This window comes from Dufourea novaeangliae, unplaced genomic scaffold, assembly GCF_001272555.1.
Source record: "Dufourea novaeangliae isolate 0120121106 unplaced genomic scaffold, ASM127255v1 scaffold246, whole genome shotgun sequence".
Classification (NCBI taxonomy): Eukaryota; Metazoa; Arthropoda; class Insecta; order Hymenoptera; family Halictidae; genus Dufourea; species Dufourea novaeangliae.
Window position 1 is genome coordinate 1,003,955 of NW_015374139.1, and position 19,112 is coordinate 1,023,066.

The 19,112-nt window shown below is 48.2% G+C and overlaps 1 protein-coding gene across 1 annotated transcript in view; it reads left to right on the forward strand.

Annotated features, from left to right (window-relative positions):
• The window catches only part of LOC107191305, an 87,066-nt gene that overhangs the window by 19,286 nt on the left and 48,668 nt on the right, over window positions 1–19,112 (forward strand). The window contains 28 exon segments of the mRNA XM_015580303.1: window positions 9–770; window positions 4,561–4,704; window positions 4,788–4,865; window positions 5,337–5,519; window positions 5,739–6,059; window positions 6,142–6,522; window positions 6,603–6,926; window positions 7,014–7,319; window positions 7,407–7,721; window positions 7,831–8,145; window positions 8,232–8,543; window positions 8,637–8,969; window positions 9,053–10,024; window positions 10,107–10,439; window positions 10,577–10,882; window positions 10,973–11,302; window positions 11,808–12,119; window positions 12,209–12,529; window positions 12,627–13,256; window positions 13,371–13,688; window positions 13,899–14,210; window positions 14,285–14,590; window positions 14,719–15,036; window positions 16,228–16,551; window positions 17,060–17,365; window positions 17,663–18,001; window positions 18,280–18,582; window positions 18,727–19,032. Of these exon segments, the coding sequence (XP_015435789.1) occupies window positions 9–770; window positions 4,561–4,704; window positions 4,788–4,865; window positions 5,337–5,519; window positions 5,739–6,059; window positions 6,142–6,522; window positions 6,603–6,926; window positions 7,014–7,319; window positions 7,407–7,721; window positions 7,831–8,145; window positions 8,232–8,543; window positions 8,637–8,969; window positions 9,053–10,024; window positions 10,107–10,439; window positions 10,577–10,882; window positions 10,973–11,302; window positions 11,808–12,119; window positions 12,209–12,529; window positions 12,627–13,256; window positions 13,371–13,688; window positions 13,899–14,210; window positions 14,285–14,590; window positions 14,719–15,036; window positions 16,228–16,551; window positions 17,060–17,365; window positions 17,663–18,001; window positions 18,280–18,582; window positions 18,727–19,032 (9,810 nt within the window).

Genomic DNA, 19,112 nt, shown 5'->3' on the forward strand with positions numbered 1-19,112 from the left:
CGACCTAGAGTGCCCCAATGAAAAAGCCTGCATTAATCTGCAATGCGTGGACCCGTGCGGTCTGCGCGGCGCCTGCGGGATCAACGCTCTGTGCCGCGTGGTGTTGCACAAGCCGCGTTGCTCCTGCCCGCAGTGTTACATCGGTATGCCCCGCACCGCCTGTCATCCAGATCCTAAATGCGACACGCTCAATCCCAGACCCACGCCGACAATCGGTTGTTCGTCCGATCACGACTGTCCGGAGAGTCTCGCCTGTCATTCGCGTACAGGAGAGTGCCGGGACCCGTGCCTGAGCCCTCAGTACGCCTGCGAGGTGAACAAGAGATGCCAGGTACGGAATCACCGGCCGACATGCGTCTGTAAGTACGGGTTCGTGGTGAATGAGATCGGCGAACTGACATGCGCCCCGGACACGTTGACGTGTACACGTGATTTCGATTGTCCGTCGAACGCCGCGTGCGTGAACGGGAAATGCCAGAATCCCTGTAACGTACGTAAGAAACGTCCGTGCCCGGCCGATAAGACCTGCGATGTCCTGGACCACCGTCCCGTCTGCATATGCACACAAAACTGCAATCCTTCCCTGTCCATTTGCCTGCGAGACAGTGGCTGCTCTCCCGATCTGGCGTGCCGCAACTATCGCTGCGTGGACCCATGCAGAAACTCCACCTGTCCGGCTGATGCCCCCTGTTACGTGGAGGAGCACAAGCCTATCTGCAAGTTCTGTCCCCCCGGCTTTGTGCCAGATACTAAATACGGATGCATGGAAGGTAAACACCATTTCTCACCACCTATCTCTCGCTGTATCTATATCTCTGTTACTCTCTCTTTCTCTCTTTATCTATACTACTTACTTTTTAGCTGTTTCTCACTACATATCTCTCTCTCTCGATTCGATTTAGCCCAACAGCAAAATGTTACCGGAATATATCTCTCTATTCTACGATTCTTACTCATCTCGCATATCTACGCCTCACACCGGACATACCAATTGCTACTCTTTTCAGGTTTCTGACCATTCAGACAGCGGAACACATTACCTCATCCTCCCTCCCCCCCCCCCCCCCCCTTCCCTTCGATCGTGGGAAACGTTTTTTTAATCCACAGACGACACTCTGGCAACTACTGTTTTTCTCTCAGTTGTATACATAGGTTCCTTAGGAATACTAATAAGTGTTTTTAAAATGTTTAAATCCCGACAGTCGTCAGTGGGTTAACGGCCGTGTTAACGCTTTGAACCTGGCGAGATGCGGCGTCTTTACCGTCCGTTGAAGTCTCTGGAGCAAGTTTCGCTATTATTCTCATCGCGCGTTGAAATCTCCAGGTCGTCGTCAGGATCACAGTGTTAACGCAGAAAATTGTCGTCACAACGCATATCGCGTTTTGTGGTCTGAAGTGAAAAAACGTTTTCAGGTTCCAAAATTACAGATATACAACTCTTCCACTCGCCCCTACCTCCGAAAACCTATATGCACTCTCTCCCTTCTCTACTCTGCCGAGGTCCTTCACTGTTCAAGGATTATTTTTCTCCGTTACATCTGTCTCTGTAAAGATCCTAATTAATGATACTTCCGAGCGATTTGCTTGTCTGTTGTTATGCAAAGCATGCCCCGACTGATAACCTTAATTCGTAGATCCTACATTATGGAGTAAAAACACAGTATTATTGGATAATTGCGTAGTAATAGTCTAATTTGGAGTGAGACCGCTTGAACGTTTTTTTTTTCAGCCTCTTTTGTAACATAAAATCTCTTCGATTCTCGTACACGATCCACTTGTTGTGTCTTATTTATTGTATTGTATCCGCAGCAGTTCTCAACCACACGTCCGACAATCTCTGCGAGTCCGACGACTACTGCGACGACAGAGAAGCCTGTATCGAAGGCATCTGCGTCGATCCCTGCGTGATCGTCTGTCAATCGGTAGCTCGGTGTCGGGTTAAAGCACACAGGCCAATTTGCGGCTCCGACGATCACGATGATACTAACACCTTCTCCACTGTTGAATATTCGACACTAGGGACCAATGGAACAGCTACACTATCAACGACCACACAGTCAGTTACAACTTCTTGCGTTACCACCGAGGAGGTGTCAACGGTTCCGTACACTGTGGAAAGCACAGTGTCCGCGGGTGTAGAAAAAAATACGATCACGTTTGTGGAGAATAGCTCAACTCAGCCGACGACAGCAGTTACAACGGATTTTGGTACACATTCTTTCGAACTGTCTACGGTTAAAGATACTTCGGACGAAAATACAGAAACTACTCTGCTAGTGACACCGATAGAAACGACAACTTGGGAAGCAGTTTCTGATACAACAAAACTGGAGGCGACAACTTCGTCGTTGATCGATTCCAGTACAAAGTTTCTGTCAGAAACTACAGAATATGCGACCATCACGCAAAGTACAGTAGAATCTACGACGCAGTTAACGAAATCCGACGAATCGACCAATAAAGTTCAAATCGTGACAGCTCTCACGTATAATAGACACTCACCGGGAACATCCTCGGTGGAACACGTTTTTACAGTAACACCGGTTTCCGTGGGAGAATACACTACAGAAAGATCGACAGAAATCACAGAGTCTCGCGAGAGTAACGCCGCCGAAAATAATCCCACAGAAAGTTCTCTGTTCGAAGATAACTCGACTGTGACGCGAATTACTACACAAGGTTCTAGTTTAATCACACTTGAAGATGTTACACTGACTGCACAGTACCCCACACAGCACGAAACAGTTGTCACCGTGACGGCTCAATATCCTTTGAATCGAGAAACCACTGTCGGTTATACGACTGAACAATCTTCAACAACACGAGAACACTTCACAGAACAACCTGGGACAACTGAACAATATTCTACAAACCAATCGTCTACAATCGAACGATTATCAACGACTCAACAGTACACCACGGAGCAATCATCGATAACTGATCGGTACATCACAGAGCAATCTTCAACAACCAAGCAGTACACTACAGAACAACCATTAACTACAGATCTATACTTAACAACCGATCGATATATCACACCAGGGTCTTCGAGTGAACAATATTTTACAGAATATTCTTCAACGACCGAACAGTATTCCACCGAACATTTGTCGACCACAGAACAATTGTTAACATCTGAGCACTACTTCACAGAACAACATTCAACAACCGAACAATACACCACAGTACAGTCGTTGACTGAACAGTCCTCTACAGCTGAACAGCACTTCACTAAAGAACCATCCACAACTGAACAGTTCTCCACAACTCAACAATCCTCCACAACTGAATTATACAATACAGATCGACCATCAACAGGTCAGGAATACTTCACAGAACATTTTCCACCAACAGAACAGTATTTCACAGAATACACACCGATCACTGAACAGCATTCCACAGAATGCACTCCAACCATCGAACAGCATTCCATAGAAGAATATTCAACGACCACACAATATTTCACAGAATCACTTGAAACAACCGTGCAATCATTTACGGAACCCGGTTCATTATGCGAAATCTGTGTGAACGGTTCATGCCTGAATTGGTGTAAGATTGACACAGAATGCTCGGATAAGTCGAAATGCGACGTACCGAGCGATCGGCCCGTGTGCTTCGACCTAACAATCGGCCAGAGTACAACTAATTGTAGCATACTCCCAGGTAAAGATCATTCTTGTCGGGAGTATTTTTGTTGTTGTTGTTGTAAATGTTTTCTCGTATTCACCAGAGAAACGTGTCGCCACGAAAACTCGTTTCTCCAATCTGTGTCTTCGTTCTCGTATTATCCAGATGCAAAATTGGAGGCGACCAAAACTCTGGAGTGTTGTGTCGCTTGAGATCCAGAGACCGTTTCAGGCTTGGTCTCGATCGTAAAAAACGTATCGGGGTACTTGTGCCGGACGAAATGTTACACACATACACACACACACACACACATCAAATATATTCATTCGACGTAGTAATCACAGTGCAGTGCTACGATCCAGTGCAGGACAATACGGACCTGCTGCATTAGCGCTCTTTGCATGATGTATCATATATTAATGTGCCTCCGCACGAACTCTTGCCGCTTCTGTCTGTACAATAACGATTAATTGTAATTATTTTTTTTTTCTGTCAAGTTCTACTCTCAAAGGAAAGTTTTTCAATTCCACGAATAACGATTCGTTCGAGTTTCTTTTTCAATTTATCAATGGTCGTTTTAATTATAAAAAGTTCAATTTATGAAAATTATACAACACTGTGAGTTGAATACTTCCCTTTAAGAGTGGAACGTACTAACCACTACTTCTGGGCTTTTTTACACATGTAACACGAGAACCATATATTGTATGTTTTAGGAATAAGTCGAATGTGTTTTCTGTGTTTATTATTGTGTAGTTTTTTTTTGTATGATTTTTTGTTAGAACATTATATGTTTAGTCGTTTAGAGGAATCATTAGACGAGTTCAATGAACGACGTTCAATTTTGTGGATTAGTTTTCGTTTTTTAGCGTTACGAATCGAAGCTTCGTTACTTCGAGATTCTCTAAAATACGTCTGTCCTTTCGTTAGATGCGAAATGTCGAACCCACGACGACTGTCTCTCCCAGTTGGCCTGCATAAATCAAAAGTGCCTGAATCCGTGCACCGTGGAGAACCCGTGCGACTTCGTGGAGGTTTGCCACGTTCAGGATCACCGACCAGTCTGCGCGAAAGGTAGAATATCATTCAAGATTATACACTCTCATCGTGCACAAACAACCCATGATATTAATTGAATATTCTCCGAATTTCCACAGAGATATTGAACGACACCAGTTGTCCATACTGTCCGCCCGGTATGCAGTGCGATCCAGGGACGAACACATGCGTGAAAGGTTTGTACAAGAACAACGAGCGCTATGGAATTTGCGCGGTTTATGTTTCCATTCTTTACAGCGAACGATCGATAATATTCTGTAAATATGTACATACGTACTTGTACATACATATATATCCTACGAACGTAATTACCGATTTTACTTCGACGCACCCGAATGGTTCTGTCTTTCACGATTTTTTACTTTCGAATTTTAGACCGCGTCGATATTTTCCTTCTAACTTCCAAATGTTCGACGTAGGTCTGCTTCTCCTTCAGATTCTCAAGTTCACGAGTCATCTGAGTTGTTGAATCGTTTAGTTGTTATTTTTCGATGATCGCGCACGAAACAATGTTTCATACAAGCTGATCCGCCTCGAGCCGCGTCTTCACACGCAAAGCCCACGCATTTAACCGCGACTACAATCCTTTCTTTCCTCGTGCACACACTTTCTATGGGCTATACGGGCTATTCTCGATCTTTCTCTAGCGGGTTGCACTAACGACAAAGATTGCCCGTTGACCACGGCTTGCATCGCGGGCACATGCCAGGAACCGTGTCCCATCCGGAATCCGTGTGTGAGAAACGCGGTTTGCGTGAACACGAACCATCGTGCGGAGTGTAGGTGCGACGACGGCTACCGTGGGAATGGATTCCTCTACTGTGCTCTGGGTAATTATTCCCATTAAATCGAACGTATACACTTCGCGAAAAAATGATAAGGAGGAGACTCCTGTGGGGATCTGTGCCCTATAGAATTTCTGTGGTACTGCACCACATTTGCGAAACACTAAAAATTTAAGGGCTGTCTTATATCCTTTTTGTCTCGAAGTGCGTATATTCCGTTCGATTCGTAAAGGCTCCTGAATGATTCTCGTCGAATATTTCCAGACGACGAGGGCAAGAATATCTGTCACTACAACGAGGACTGTCCGCCGAGCAAGTACTGCGATCGCCTGAACAGACAATGTATCGACCCTTGTCTGGAGACCGATTGCGGAGCAAATGCAAACTGTTTGCCGGCGAATCATCAGGCACAGTGCAAATGTTTGCCGAGATACGAGGGCAATCCTTTGATCGGTTGCACGGCATTAACCTCGGATCCTTGCGTTCCGAATCCTTGCGGTTTGGACGCAATGTGCGAGAACGATAACGGGAATCCGATCTGCTTCTGTCCGAAAGGTTTGACCGGCAATCCGTTCGAACAGTGCAGTAAGTGTCTTAAAAGTTTAACTCGCAAGAAAGACCGAAACTATTGGCAAATATAAATGTTTAATGACCAACTTTCTTTCAGTTCCAGACGGTGATATGTGCAGAGGTAGTCCATGTGGGCCGAATTCCGGTTGCCGTGTGGTGGCTGGCCAGTTGAGATGCTTCTGTCTGCCGGGATACGAGGGAAATCCTCCTCGATCCGCGTGTAGGCTACCGAGCAGCCCTTGCGACCCGTCACCTTGCGGGCCCAATACCCAGTGCACCATTCTTGCTAACGGCCAATCAAAATGCACCTGTTTGCCCGGATATATCGAGAGCACCAATACAATCAGGGGTTGCCTGCCGAAGACGAACCAGTGTGCACCGAATCCTTGCGGGCTTAGCGCGATATGCGACACGAACAGAAATCCGCCTTGTTACTGTCCCGAGCATACCGTTGGGAATCCTTATCAGAGTTGCGCGGGTAAAAGACCCTAGAGTGTTATTGGATTTTTTTGTTTCATCGATCAAGCGTATAATACCCTAATAAATGTTTTCTTTTAGCTCCGCCACCGCACCTCCCCGATCCATGTTTACTCACACCTTGCGGCAAGAACGGGATCTGTATCAACGACAATGGTGTCGCGAGATGCGAATGCGTCCCGCCGTACATTGGGAACGCGTACATGAACGGCTGCGAGGCCGAGTGTTTCGTGAACGACGACTGCGAAACTCATCTGGCCTGCTTCAATCAGCACTGCAGAGATCCCTGTCCGGGTGTGTGCGGTTCGAACGCTAGGTGTGAGGTGGACGATCACGTTCCGGTTTGTTCTTGTCTGCCTGGATACACGGGAGATCCGTTCGGCTCCTGTAAGATCGAAAAGTCTCGTAAGTTCTTTTAACGATCACGCGTTATCGACCGATGGATGCGTGTTCAGAGGAGGAGAATTAATTTTCTTCCATTGAATTCTCCAGCACCTTCGTCCCAGAACCCTTGCATGCCGTCGCCGTGCGGTCCGCACAGCATCTGTCGCGTGATGAACGATCGCGCGGTCTGCTCGTGCAGCCCGGGATACCACGGCACGCCGCCATCTTGTCGGCCAGAGTGCCTAGTCAGCTCCGACTGTCCTGTGCACATGGCTTGCATCTCGCAGAAATGCGTCGATCCTTGTCCTGGTTTGTGCGGTCAGCACGCTCTTTGTCAAGTGGTCGGTCACAATCCGATTTGTAGCTGTCCATCGGAGTACACCGGAGATCCGTTCACGCAATGCGTCAAAGAAGGTAATAAAAACTCTTTAATACTTTCTATGGCTTGCCATTTGTTGTTTGTGTGCTGAAAAGTTTATTATCGGTTTGTCCCTGCGTCAGTGACACTACCGGTACCACGACCCAAGAATCCTTGTACACCGTCACCGTGCGGACCGAACGCGGATTGTCGTGTCCAAGAGGATCATCCTGTCTGCACATGTATCAGCGGTATGTTCGGAGCGCCGCCGAACTGCCGACCGGAGTGCTTGATCCATCAGGATTGCCCGAATTATCTTGCTTGCGTCCAGAAGAAATGCGTGGATCCTTGCGCTGGATCCTGTGGATTCAACACGAATTGCACTGTTCAGAATCACCGACCTATGTGCCAGTGTTACGCTGGTTACGAAGGGGATCCCTTCTCTGGATGTAGCAAAGGTACTTCTACGACTTGGTCAATCTGAGAACTGATGATTTTCGTAGAACGGTATCGATCTTTTTGGGTTTTGTTGTTGGCAAGCTTATTATTTATTGTACTTTCTGGTAGCTTCATTCCCGGAATCGCTGCCCTGCGATCCATCGCCCTGCGGTGCGAATGCGGTCTGCAAAGAGAGAAACGGTGTCGGTTCCTGTGCCTGTTTGTCCGACTACACGGGTGATCCGTACGCGGGCTGCAGGCCGGAATGCGTACAGAACTCTGACTGCGTACAGTCGAAAGCCTGCATAAACAACAAGTGCAAGGACCCGTGCCTGGGTGCCTGTGGATTGAACGCTCAGTGCCAGGTGATCAATCATCAGCCTTCCTGTAGCTGTCTGTCCGATTACACCGGCGATCCACTGAAATCCTGTCACTTGTCGCCTGGTAAGAATTGCAATACTGACGAATTTTCTTATATTCTCCCCTCTGTTCTTTCGACATAATTGTGTCTATCTTTTGTCTTGTTCCAGTAACACCGATACCAGTCGGTGATCCATGCCAACCAACTCCTTGTGGTCCGTACAGTAATTGTCGCGTGGTCGACAACCACGCGGTCTGTTCTTGTCAGCCGAATTACATCGGCAGCCCGCCGCAGTGTCGTCCGGAGTGCGTGGTTAGCACAGATTGTACGCAGAATACAGCGTGTATCAACGAGAAATGCGGTGACCCATGTGTGGGCACCTGTGGACAGAACGCTGACTGCCAGGTGATCAACCACAATCCAGTTTGCAGTTGTTCGTTCGGATACACCGGTGATCCATTCTTCGGATGCGTTAAAGAACGTATGATTTTTATTTTCATATCGTGCACGCCACCGTACGTCTATATCTGGTAATTCATTCTAACGAAAAGGTCGGGATCTTTTGTTTATAAAGCGGAAGGCAAAGTACCAGGACCGGAACCAAGCGGTACTCCCTGCTTACCATCACCATGCGGGCCTAACTCTCAATGTCGTGTGATAGACGGTTTCCCTGCGTGTTCGTGCCTCGCCAACTATGTAGGCAGAGCTCCTAATTGTCGTCCGGAGTGCGTTATTAACGACGGTTGTCCCGGCAATCTCGCCTGTCAGAACGAACAATGCGTCGATCCTTGTCCAGGTTCATGCGGCGTGAACACGTTCTGTAACGTCGTGAAGCACAATCCTGTTTGCATTTGCAATGCTGGGTACACTGGAAATCCGTTCACCGAATGTACACCTATTATAGAAGGTACTGCTCTCGTTTCTCTTAAGCACATCAAAATAATGTCTATTCGAATCACGAAAAAAACGCTTGTGTTTTCTTTCCTACAGAACCCATCACAACCGAGCAACCTCGCACCCCCTGTTATCCATCTCCTTGCGGGGCGAACGCTATCTGCAACGAGAGAAACGGCGTGGGATCCTGTACGTGTTTATCGGAATATATCGGTGATCCGTACACAGGCTGCAGACCTGAATGCGTGACGAACACCGATTGCGATCGCGACAGGGCTTGCTTGAACAATAAGTGTGTAAATCCTTGCCCCGGCACATGCGGCGAAGGAGCCACCTGTAGAGTGGTGAATCATGCTCCGTCGTGCTCCTGTTTGCCGGGTTTCACCGGGGATCCGTTGAACGTCTGCGTCAGATCCGAAATGACACCTGAACCGATGCCGGAAAATCCTTGCGATCCCTCGCCTTGCGGACCCAATAGCAACTGTCGCGTTCACAACGGACACGCGGTGTGTCTCTGTCAACCAGGATTCGTTGGGATACCGCCCACCTGTCGCCCCGAATGTATCGTCAGTTCGGAGTGTTCTCAGAATAAAGCATGTATCGAGAACAAGTGCGCCGATCCGTGTCCAGGATCGTGTGGAGTGAACACCAAATGCTTGACCGTAAACCACAATCCGATCTGCACTTGTGCCGCCGGTTATACTGGCAATCCGTTGGTTCAGTGCACGAAAGTGAACCTGCCTCAAGTACCGTCGAAAGGCGCCGACAATCCATGCTCTCCGAATCCCTGTGGACCGAACTCGCAATGCAAAGTGATCGGTTCGCAACCAGCCTGTTCCTGTCTGCTGAACTACATTGGACGACCACCGAATTGCAGACCCGAGTGCACAGACGACTCCGACTGTTTCCACTCGGCGGCTTGCATAAAACAAAGGTGCAAGAATCCATGTCCTGGTGCCTGCGGTGAACTGGCCAGATGCACAGTTCAGAATCACCTTCCGATCTGCACCTGTCCGGAAGGGTACGAAGGTGACGCCAGTGTTCGATGTGTCCTGGCGCCTACTCCAAGTAAGTCTAAGTTTTGATATGTCGTTGAAAAAGTGGGTCCTGAATATTCTAGCGTTTTTTTTATCATTTTTCCGTTTTCCAGCAACGGACACAAGCGTGGCCAATCCATGTTCACCGAATCCCTGCGGTCCTAACGCTCAGTGCCGCGAGAGAAACGGAGCAGGGGCCTGTGCATGCCCGCCGGATCTTATTGGCGATCCCTACGACACCGAGAAAGGCTGTCACCGTGAATGCGAGTCGAACAACGATTGCGCTCCACAATTGGCGTGTATCGGGTTCAAGTGTACAGATCCTTGTCCAAGTACTTGCGGTACTTTGTCCATTTGCAATGTCCAACAACACGTTCCCGTGTGCACCTGCCCGCCCGGATATACAGGCGATCCGTACTTCGCCTGTGAAGTCAAAGAAATGACGAGTGAGTTTGAACAAAATGAAGCTTTTCGATACTATAGACATCTAAAATCGATTAAATATTACTAATTAATAAAAATTTTAATTGTCTCATACTGAATATTTCGTTACTGACACTTGTATTTACAAATGTGAATTTAGAAGGACCTCCGTTAGATCCGTGCTCACCGTCGCCATGCGGGCCCAATAGCAAGTGTCGAGGGGTAAACGGTCAAGCCGTGTGCACATGTCTCCCGGAATACAGAGGAATTCCACCGAACTGTCGACCGGAATGTGTCGTGAACGCCGAGTGTCCACCGCATCTGGCATGTTTGAACAAGAAATGCACGGACCCTTGCCCTAACACTTGTGGATTGAGAGCACAGTGTACCACCAAAAACCATAATCCGATTTGCACGTGTCCCGGTGGATTCACCGGTGATCCGTTCACTCAGTGTTCGCTAATCGGTAAGATTACATTGAAACTTTCAAACATATATATCCACATGCATAACGATATAACAATAGATGATATTCAATTGTAATTCCGTTCATTAGCTTTCGACGTTCCATCGACCACGGAACGGCCGCCATCTTGCACGCCATCGCCCTGCGGTCCGAATTCCTTGTGCCAGATCATATCCGGGAATCCAGCGTGTTCATGTTTATCGAATTACATCGGAGTTCCTCCAGAGTGCCGACCAGAATGTATTCTGAGCTCGGAGTGCAAGAGTCATCTTGCCTGTGTCAACCAAAAGTGCCAAGATCCTTGCGTCAGTTCTTGCGGAGTGAACGCCCAGTGTCACGTCCTGAATCACATACCTGTTTGCACGTGCATGGAAGGTTTCACCGGTGATCCTTTCACGCAGTGCATAGTCGTTCCTCCGAGTAAGATTGCTTTTCGATTCTTCTGAGCTTCAGTCTCTTGAATTTTGTAAAATCTTCAAAGTCTGCATTGTGATTTTTCACCTTCACTTTTATTGTATTTGAAATTTCTTTTCTAGCCACGTTGCGACCAATCAGTGATCCCTGCAATCCATCGCCTTGTGGACCGAATGCCGTATGCACAGACGGCAATTGCGAGTGTCTTCCGGAATACTTGGGCAATCCTTACGAAGCTTGTCGACCGGAATGCGTTCTCAATTTGGAGTGTCCTCGCGACAAAACATGTCTCAGAAACAAGTGCAAGGATCCTTGTCCTGGTGCCTGTGGCCAAAAAGCTCTTTGCGACGTCGTGAATCATATACCCAGTTGTTCTTGCCCGCCTGGTCACGTTGGAGATCCTTTCGTCAGTTGTCGTGCTCAGGCTCCTGGTAAATACAGTCACCTTTTTTAAAGGCCATCGCTGCGTTCGTGTAATGTGATATTTCTCGAACCATGAAATATGTTACAGTTCCGATGCCATCGAGAAATCCGTGTTCACCGTCACCCTGCGGACCGAACAGTCAGTGTCGTAACATAGAGAATCACGCGGTGTGCTCCTGTCTGCAAGGTTACCTCGGTTCTCCGCCGTCTTGTAGACCAGAGTGCGTGGTTAGCTCAGAGTGCCCGCCAACTCGAGCCTGCGTGAACAAGAAATGCACGGATCCTTGCTTGGGCTCCTGTGGTTTGAACGCGAGATGCGAAGTGATAAACCATTCGCCGATCTGCAGCTGCCTTCCTGGACAGACCGGAGATCCTTTCAAGAGTTGTTACGACATTCAAAGTAAGGAACTTATCTTGTTACTTTATTGGCTATTTCAACGCGATACACCAAAGAGGACACTAAAACATGCAACGATCGAATCATTTCAGCCGAACCAGATGCCAAAGATACGGGTGATCCTTGCAGTCCATCGCCCTGCGGACCAAACGCCCGGTGTCAGAACATCAACGATCATCCATCCTGCTCTTGTCTATCTACGTACATAGGGACTCCACCGTTCTGTCGTCCAGAGTGTTTGATAAATCCCGACTGTTCAAACAACAAAGCCTGTATCAATTCAAAGTGCACGGATCCATGCTCAGGATCCTGTCCTGAAAACGCCAAGTGCATCGTCGTTAATCACGCTGTCGTCTGTTTGTGTACACCCGGTTACACGGGAAATCCGTTTGTTCAGTGCGTCCAATTGGAAGGTACGTTTCTTTATCATCATATTCACCTTCGATTAATAAGCCTATCTGAAATGTTCTAATAAATATTCCATGCACAATGTTTTCTTCGCAATCACAGAGGAAGCTATCAATCCGTGTGAACCCTCACCGTGTGGCCCGAACGCCGTCTGCCAGCAACGCGACAATATCGGTGCCTGCATATGCATCGATGACTATCACGGCAACCCTTACGAGGGCTGTCAGCCCGAGTGTATCCTCAGTTCCGACTGTCCGACCAACAAAGCCTGCGTTCGCAACAAATGCGAGGATCCCTGTCCAGGGATATGCGGTGTCAAGGCTCAATGTTCGGTCATCAATCATATACCGACTTGTACTTGTCAGCCTGGCTTCGTGGGAGATCCTTTCGCGATCTGCAACATACCGATTCCCACGGACACAGAACCAACCGTAACAGATCCGTGCAGCCCATCGCCGTGTGGACCGAACAGTCTGTGTCGAGCCGTGCACGAACAAGCTGTGTGCACGTGTCAGGAAACGTTCGTTGGTACACCACCTAACTGCAGACCCGAGTGTGTCGTGAACTCGGAATGTCCGCCGAACAGAGCTTGCTACAAGCACAAGTGCAGCGATCCTTGTCCAGGAACCTGCGGAGTGGGGGCCAATTGTCGTGTAATCAATCATAATCCGTTGTGCAGCTGTCCTCAGGGAATGACCGGAGATCCGTTCTCCAGATGCTTCCCACAGACAGGTTAGTGTCTTTTTGTCACTTCATATGATACCGAACACCAAGAGAATCATCAGCCATGATACTTGAAATTCACCGTGGAAAGGTAACGATGTTTGATTTCCGATTCTCTTTCAGTCACTCCAGTTCCACCGGTCGGCGATCCATGCACGCCAAGTCCTTGCGGACTGTACGCGGAATGCAGAGCGATCGGCGATCAAGCCGCTTGCTCCTGTCTGAAGAATTACATTGGTCTTCCACCGAACTGTCGGCCAGAGTGCGTTGTGAACACAGACTGTCCATCGGATCAAGCCTGCATCTCCGAGAAATGTCGCGATCCTTGCGTTGGATCGTGCGGCCAGAACGCAGATTGCCGGGTACAGAATCACATTCCTGTCTGTCTGTGCCAAACAGGTTACACCGGCGATCCTTTCACACTCTGTACACAAGTAATAGGTACGTTGATTGCGATGAAACTGTGTGGACGTTATGGAGATTCCGCTTCTTTAAAGATCAATCTATCGAATTCAAAGTTCAGTCAGAGATTTCTCTCCCTTATCGAAGGTTTCGTTAGGTCCTAAGTAAAGTAAAATTTATACTCACCCCGTGTTGTTTTCTATTTCAAATTTTTCCTGTGTTCACACGTTTACCGTTTATGCTTTACAGAACAACCGAAAGTACCAGAGGATCTGTGCAATCCGTCACCTTGCGGACCAAACGCAGAATGCGACGAGGGTAATTGTCAGTGTCTTCCGAATTACTTTGGCGATCCGTATTCGTATTGTCGTCCAGAGTGTACCATGAATTCGGACTGTTCTCGAGACAAGTCGTGCGCGAATCATTACTGCGTGGATCCTTGTTTCGGCACATGCGGCACAAGCGCACGTTGCGACGTGGTCAATCATATTCCAATGTGCAGTTGTCCACCCGGCACTACCGGGGATCCGTTCACTCTTTGTCGAACACACGTAGCTGACGGTACGTTTATTTCTTTGAACATTACTCGCCTATCATGTATTTTCAGTTCCTCGTAATAGCACCTAACATTTCAGAACCAAGAAAACAACCGTGCAACCCGTCTCCGTGCGGAGCGAACAGCATCTGTAAAGTAATAAACGATCACGCGGTCTGTTCCTGTCAACCAGGGCTGATAGGCAGTCCTCCTGCCTGCAGGCCAGAGTGCGTGGTCAGCGCGGATTGTCCATTGACGCAAGCCTGTCTGAGTAACAAGTGTCAGGACCCGTGTCCAGGCACCTGTGGCCAGAACTCGAATTGTCGTGTAGTCAATCATAATCCGATTTGTATCTGCTACGAGGGACACACAGGCGATCCGTTCACCAGATGCTACCCGATGCCCAGTGAGTACTCCCCCGATATACAATACATATATTACCGGCACCTACTACACTTCTATTGGGTTCACCTACTACATTTCTATTCCACAAACACACGCACAGATGTTAATTCCACTTTCTTTGGCTCGTAGGAGAACCACCGAAACACATGAACCCCTGCCAACCGTCGCCGTGCGGACCGAACGCGGAGTGTCAAGTGAGAGGCGACAGTCCAGTCTGTTCCTGTGTACAGAATTACATCGGTGCGCCGCCGAATTGTCGACCCGAGTGCACGATCAATCCGGAGTGTCCGCCGCATTTGGCGTGTATGCAACAAAAGTGTCGCGATCCGTGTGTCGGTTTGTGCGGTTCGAATTCGCAGTGCTCGGTGGTGAATCACCACGCGGTGTGCGCGTGCGCGGAGGGTTACACCGGAAATCCGTTCAGCGTGTGCGAGCCGGTCACCAAGGGTGAGTCCACTGCCACAACAGTTTTTTTTTCCTGTCGTTTATATATCTTTTCATTCTTTTTATTAATGCAAACAAAAAAAACCCTCGCCACTCGCATGCTGGCGAACCGCAGGTAAGTGCTTGTTCACTCGTTTCATATCGCCTATCATCTCGTGTTTTCCTCTAACACAAACGAAAAACACGTCCTATCCGCCTGGACGAATAATGAAAATAACACGAAACCGAGGCCCTAACCCGGTGACAAAGCGTGTCACCGCATGGTGGTGGGGCCTAGAGAAACGTAATACGCACTCATGAAAACTCGATAACAACGAATCATCCTCCCAATACCTATGCGATTAACCGAGTTCATCGTGAAGAGCACGCCTTCATCTTACCCCCCCATTGCGTACTACCCTCACCCCCTCGCCCGGAATGTAACCCCATCAATGACATAATTAAGAGACAAAAATGGTGGCGGGGCCTATGGAGTAATAGGCTCGTAATTGCACTCATCCCTGAAAGACATACGATACCCGTACACTCCATTATAGAGCGAATGCTGCACGCATTTATCATTCCCAAAGGCATATAATATCGCTTCCCATCATTACGTTTAGCGGTGGCCCTGGAATGTACCTATGTATATGTCCCACGTCGGTGTTTCGAAGATTCTGGGGACACTTATTGCCCTGCGTCCCTGGAAGAAACACACCGACCTAAAACTGACACAAAGAAATTAATCCTAAAAGTACATGGATGGTAAACACGCTTATAAAAACATGTCTATCCCCCCCCCCCCCCAGACACGCTTATGCATTAAAAAAAAAAAGTATTCCCCGACCCTAACAACCGAAACTTAAACTACCCGAATGAGATTACGCAAATAACGATGCTGCGATGCAATGTAGTAGCCTCCCTTAAAACAAGCACCTGGTACCCGAAATACCCTAACACCCTATTCGAGACTGAAACACGAGGCAGGCCTATAATTGAACACGATCGAGGATTGTGCCCGCTGAAGGATCAAAATCGCCAAGACCCCCAGCTTCCGCTTAATTTTTATCACATTCGTTCGCCACGAACGGAACGGGAAAACAATCGAAATCCACCGCACACAAGCTTATCATCGAGCGACCGCCGTTGTTGCATGAACCCACGCGATCATCACAGAATTTACAAGGAAAAATTGGTGTTTCTCTTTCCATCCAGATGATCCCCTAGACATTAGGAAACCATGCGAGCCTTCCCCGTGCGGCACGAACGCGATCTGCCGCGAGAACAACGGTGTCGTCTCCTGTTCCTGTCCACCGGATTACATAGGTGACCCGTACGATGGATGCAGGCCCGAATGCACCCAAAATTCCGATTGCTCCAAGACGATGGCCTGCACGAGCCTGAAGTGCAGGGACCCATGTTTGGGGACCTGTGGACTGCAAACCCGATGCGAAACGATCAATCACGTTCCAGTCTGTTCTTGTAGTCCCGGATACACCGGCAACCCGTTCACGTACTGTTCCCCGGTCATGTCCGATCGTAAGCTTCCAATTTCGTACGAATCCTTTGAATATGATTTCACAGCTGGATCATTAGAATATATATATACAGGGTGACATATAAATAGACGAGACACATCCGCAACATGCGTATTCCTCATGTAAATACGAATCGAAAAGTCATTTACTGTTTTGTAATCTGAATCTTCATTTCCGAGATAGTAGCAGTTGCATGAGTTCGTTCAGCTGCTAATTTCACGGAAACAGAGCTTCCGATAACAAAACTGCAAAGAAGTTTGTCCCATCTTTTTTGGGAGAAAACATTTTTATTGTTACCCAGTGTAATCCACGGAGTTAATCGAGAGCATCGTGTTACGAGGCTCACGCCTGTATCATAGATCCATCTCGCACTACCGGTGAATTCTCTAGCACAAAAAAGCACCTAGTTAGAAAGAACATCAACACTTATCATTCACAATAGCTCTCGTTCAGACCTAAATGTATCATGCAGGGGTCTTCTAATGTACGAACTTTTACCCGCTGTACAGCCACCCCCGTAGAACCATGTAGCCCGTCTCCCTGCGGACCGAGCAGTAAATGTCGAAACGTGGACGATCACGCTGTCTGTACCTGTCTCACGAATTTCATCGGGAATCCACCGAATTGTCATCCCGAGTGTGTGGTGAACAACGACTGTACCCTGGAGCTAGCGTGCGTCAATCAAAGATGCGCCACCCCGTGCACGAATTCGTGCGGTATCAACACCCGATGCAAGGTGATCAACCACAGTCCAATTTGCATCTGCGAGCTTGGATACACCGGCGACCCGTTCACCAAATGCTTCCCTGCGCCACGTAAGAATCTTCTCTTCTGGACCATTTCGTCCCCACGATCATCTGTCCCTCGTATCATCGAATATGCAAGGTGGAGCGCGTAATTGAAATCGCTTTGATATTGCGTAAATAATCATTTTCGTAAACAATGTTTCAGATAAAAGTTATATACTTTCATCTGAAACACTTTTCATTGAAAATCATTAGTTACGTAGTATCGAAGTGGTTCCAGGCCAGAGTGCTCCACTCAGTATAGAATTCTCTATGCAATTTAGAAACACTATCTCTTCATCCGACGATTATGATTGCAATTTACAGAACCACCGTCGAACGACTACTCCCTAGCCTCGATAGATCCCTGCTTACCATCCCCTTGTGGTGTATACGGGGAATGCAGGAATATCGGCGGCACAGTGTCCTGTTCCTGTCCGCCCCGGTATATTGGATCCCCGCCGAATTGTCGACCGGAGTGTCGCGTGAACTCGGACTGTCCCATGAATCTCGCGTGCACAGGCGAGAAGTGCCGTGATCCTTGTCGTGGATCGTGCGGCGCCACGTCACGTTGCACCGTTCACAATCACGTGCCCGTGTGCACCTGTCCCGATGGATACACGGGTGATCCGTTCAGCGACTGTCGCCTGGCTCCCACCGAACTACGTAAGAAACCCCTCGGAACAGAAAAGTAGAAATTCACGAATATCGATTTGGGTTCTTCGAAGAATTACGAGGAAACTTTATTCTGAATAACTCTTACGAAGAACCTAAATTTCAGGACTATAGCAGTTTTAGTTGCGGTTCCTGTATCAGCTCTCATATCAGTTTCACGCAGTGTCCGAAACACTCACCAGGACAGTTTGAAACAGTTCTTTCCGGAATCGTTTCAAGTCCTGGTGTTGATACAGAGAATAGCTAGAGAGTTCGATTTCTTTCCTCAGCTGTGCCGGTCACCATCGATCCCTGCGCATTGTCACCGTGTGGCCCGAACGCACGATGTATCGTCGGCGCTTGTACCTGCCTGCCGGAATATCAGGGCGATCCGTATGTCGGCTGCCGTCCCGAATGTGTGTTGAACACCGATTGCCCGCAGAATCGTGCCTGCGTGAGGAACAAGTGCATCGATCCCTGTACAGGCATCTGTGGCAGGAACGCCCAGTGTATCGTGTTCAATCACATTCCCATGTGTAGCTGTCCAAACGGAATGGAGGGAAATGCTTTCGTTCAGTGTTCCGTGGCTCGAGGTATAGCCTCGTTTCTTTTCTTTCACGCCTTCAGAAATCTTTCAGTTTCGCGAAGAAAACTTTCACGATCCTTTCATTTTTTGGGCGGAATGTATATCGAGTCCACGGTCTTTCAATTATTCTTCCTCTTTTACCACCGTATAGATCCCGTTCAGAGGAATCCCTGCTCGCCCTCGCCGTGTGGTCCAAACAGTGTCTGTCGCGTGGCGAACGATCAACCAGTTTGCACCTGCGTGACAGGATTCCTCGGTGCACCGCCTTCTTGCAGGCCAGAGTGCACCGTCAGCTCGGATTGTCCTTTGACCGAGGCGTGTAGCAATCAACGATGTATTAACCCGTGTCCTGGTACCTGTGGTTTCCGAGCTGTCTGCCACGTGGTCAATCACAATCCCGTGTGCAGTTGCTCGGAGGGATTGACCGGTGACCCGTTTGTTCAGTGCATATCGCGACGTAAGGATCAAACAACCTTCGTGTACCATTACCTGTTACCACAACGCTGTTTGCAGATGATAATCGATTCTCTATATTTC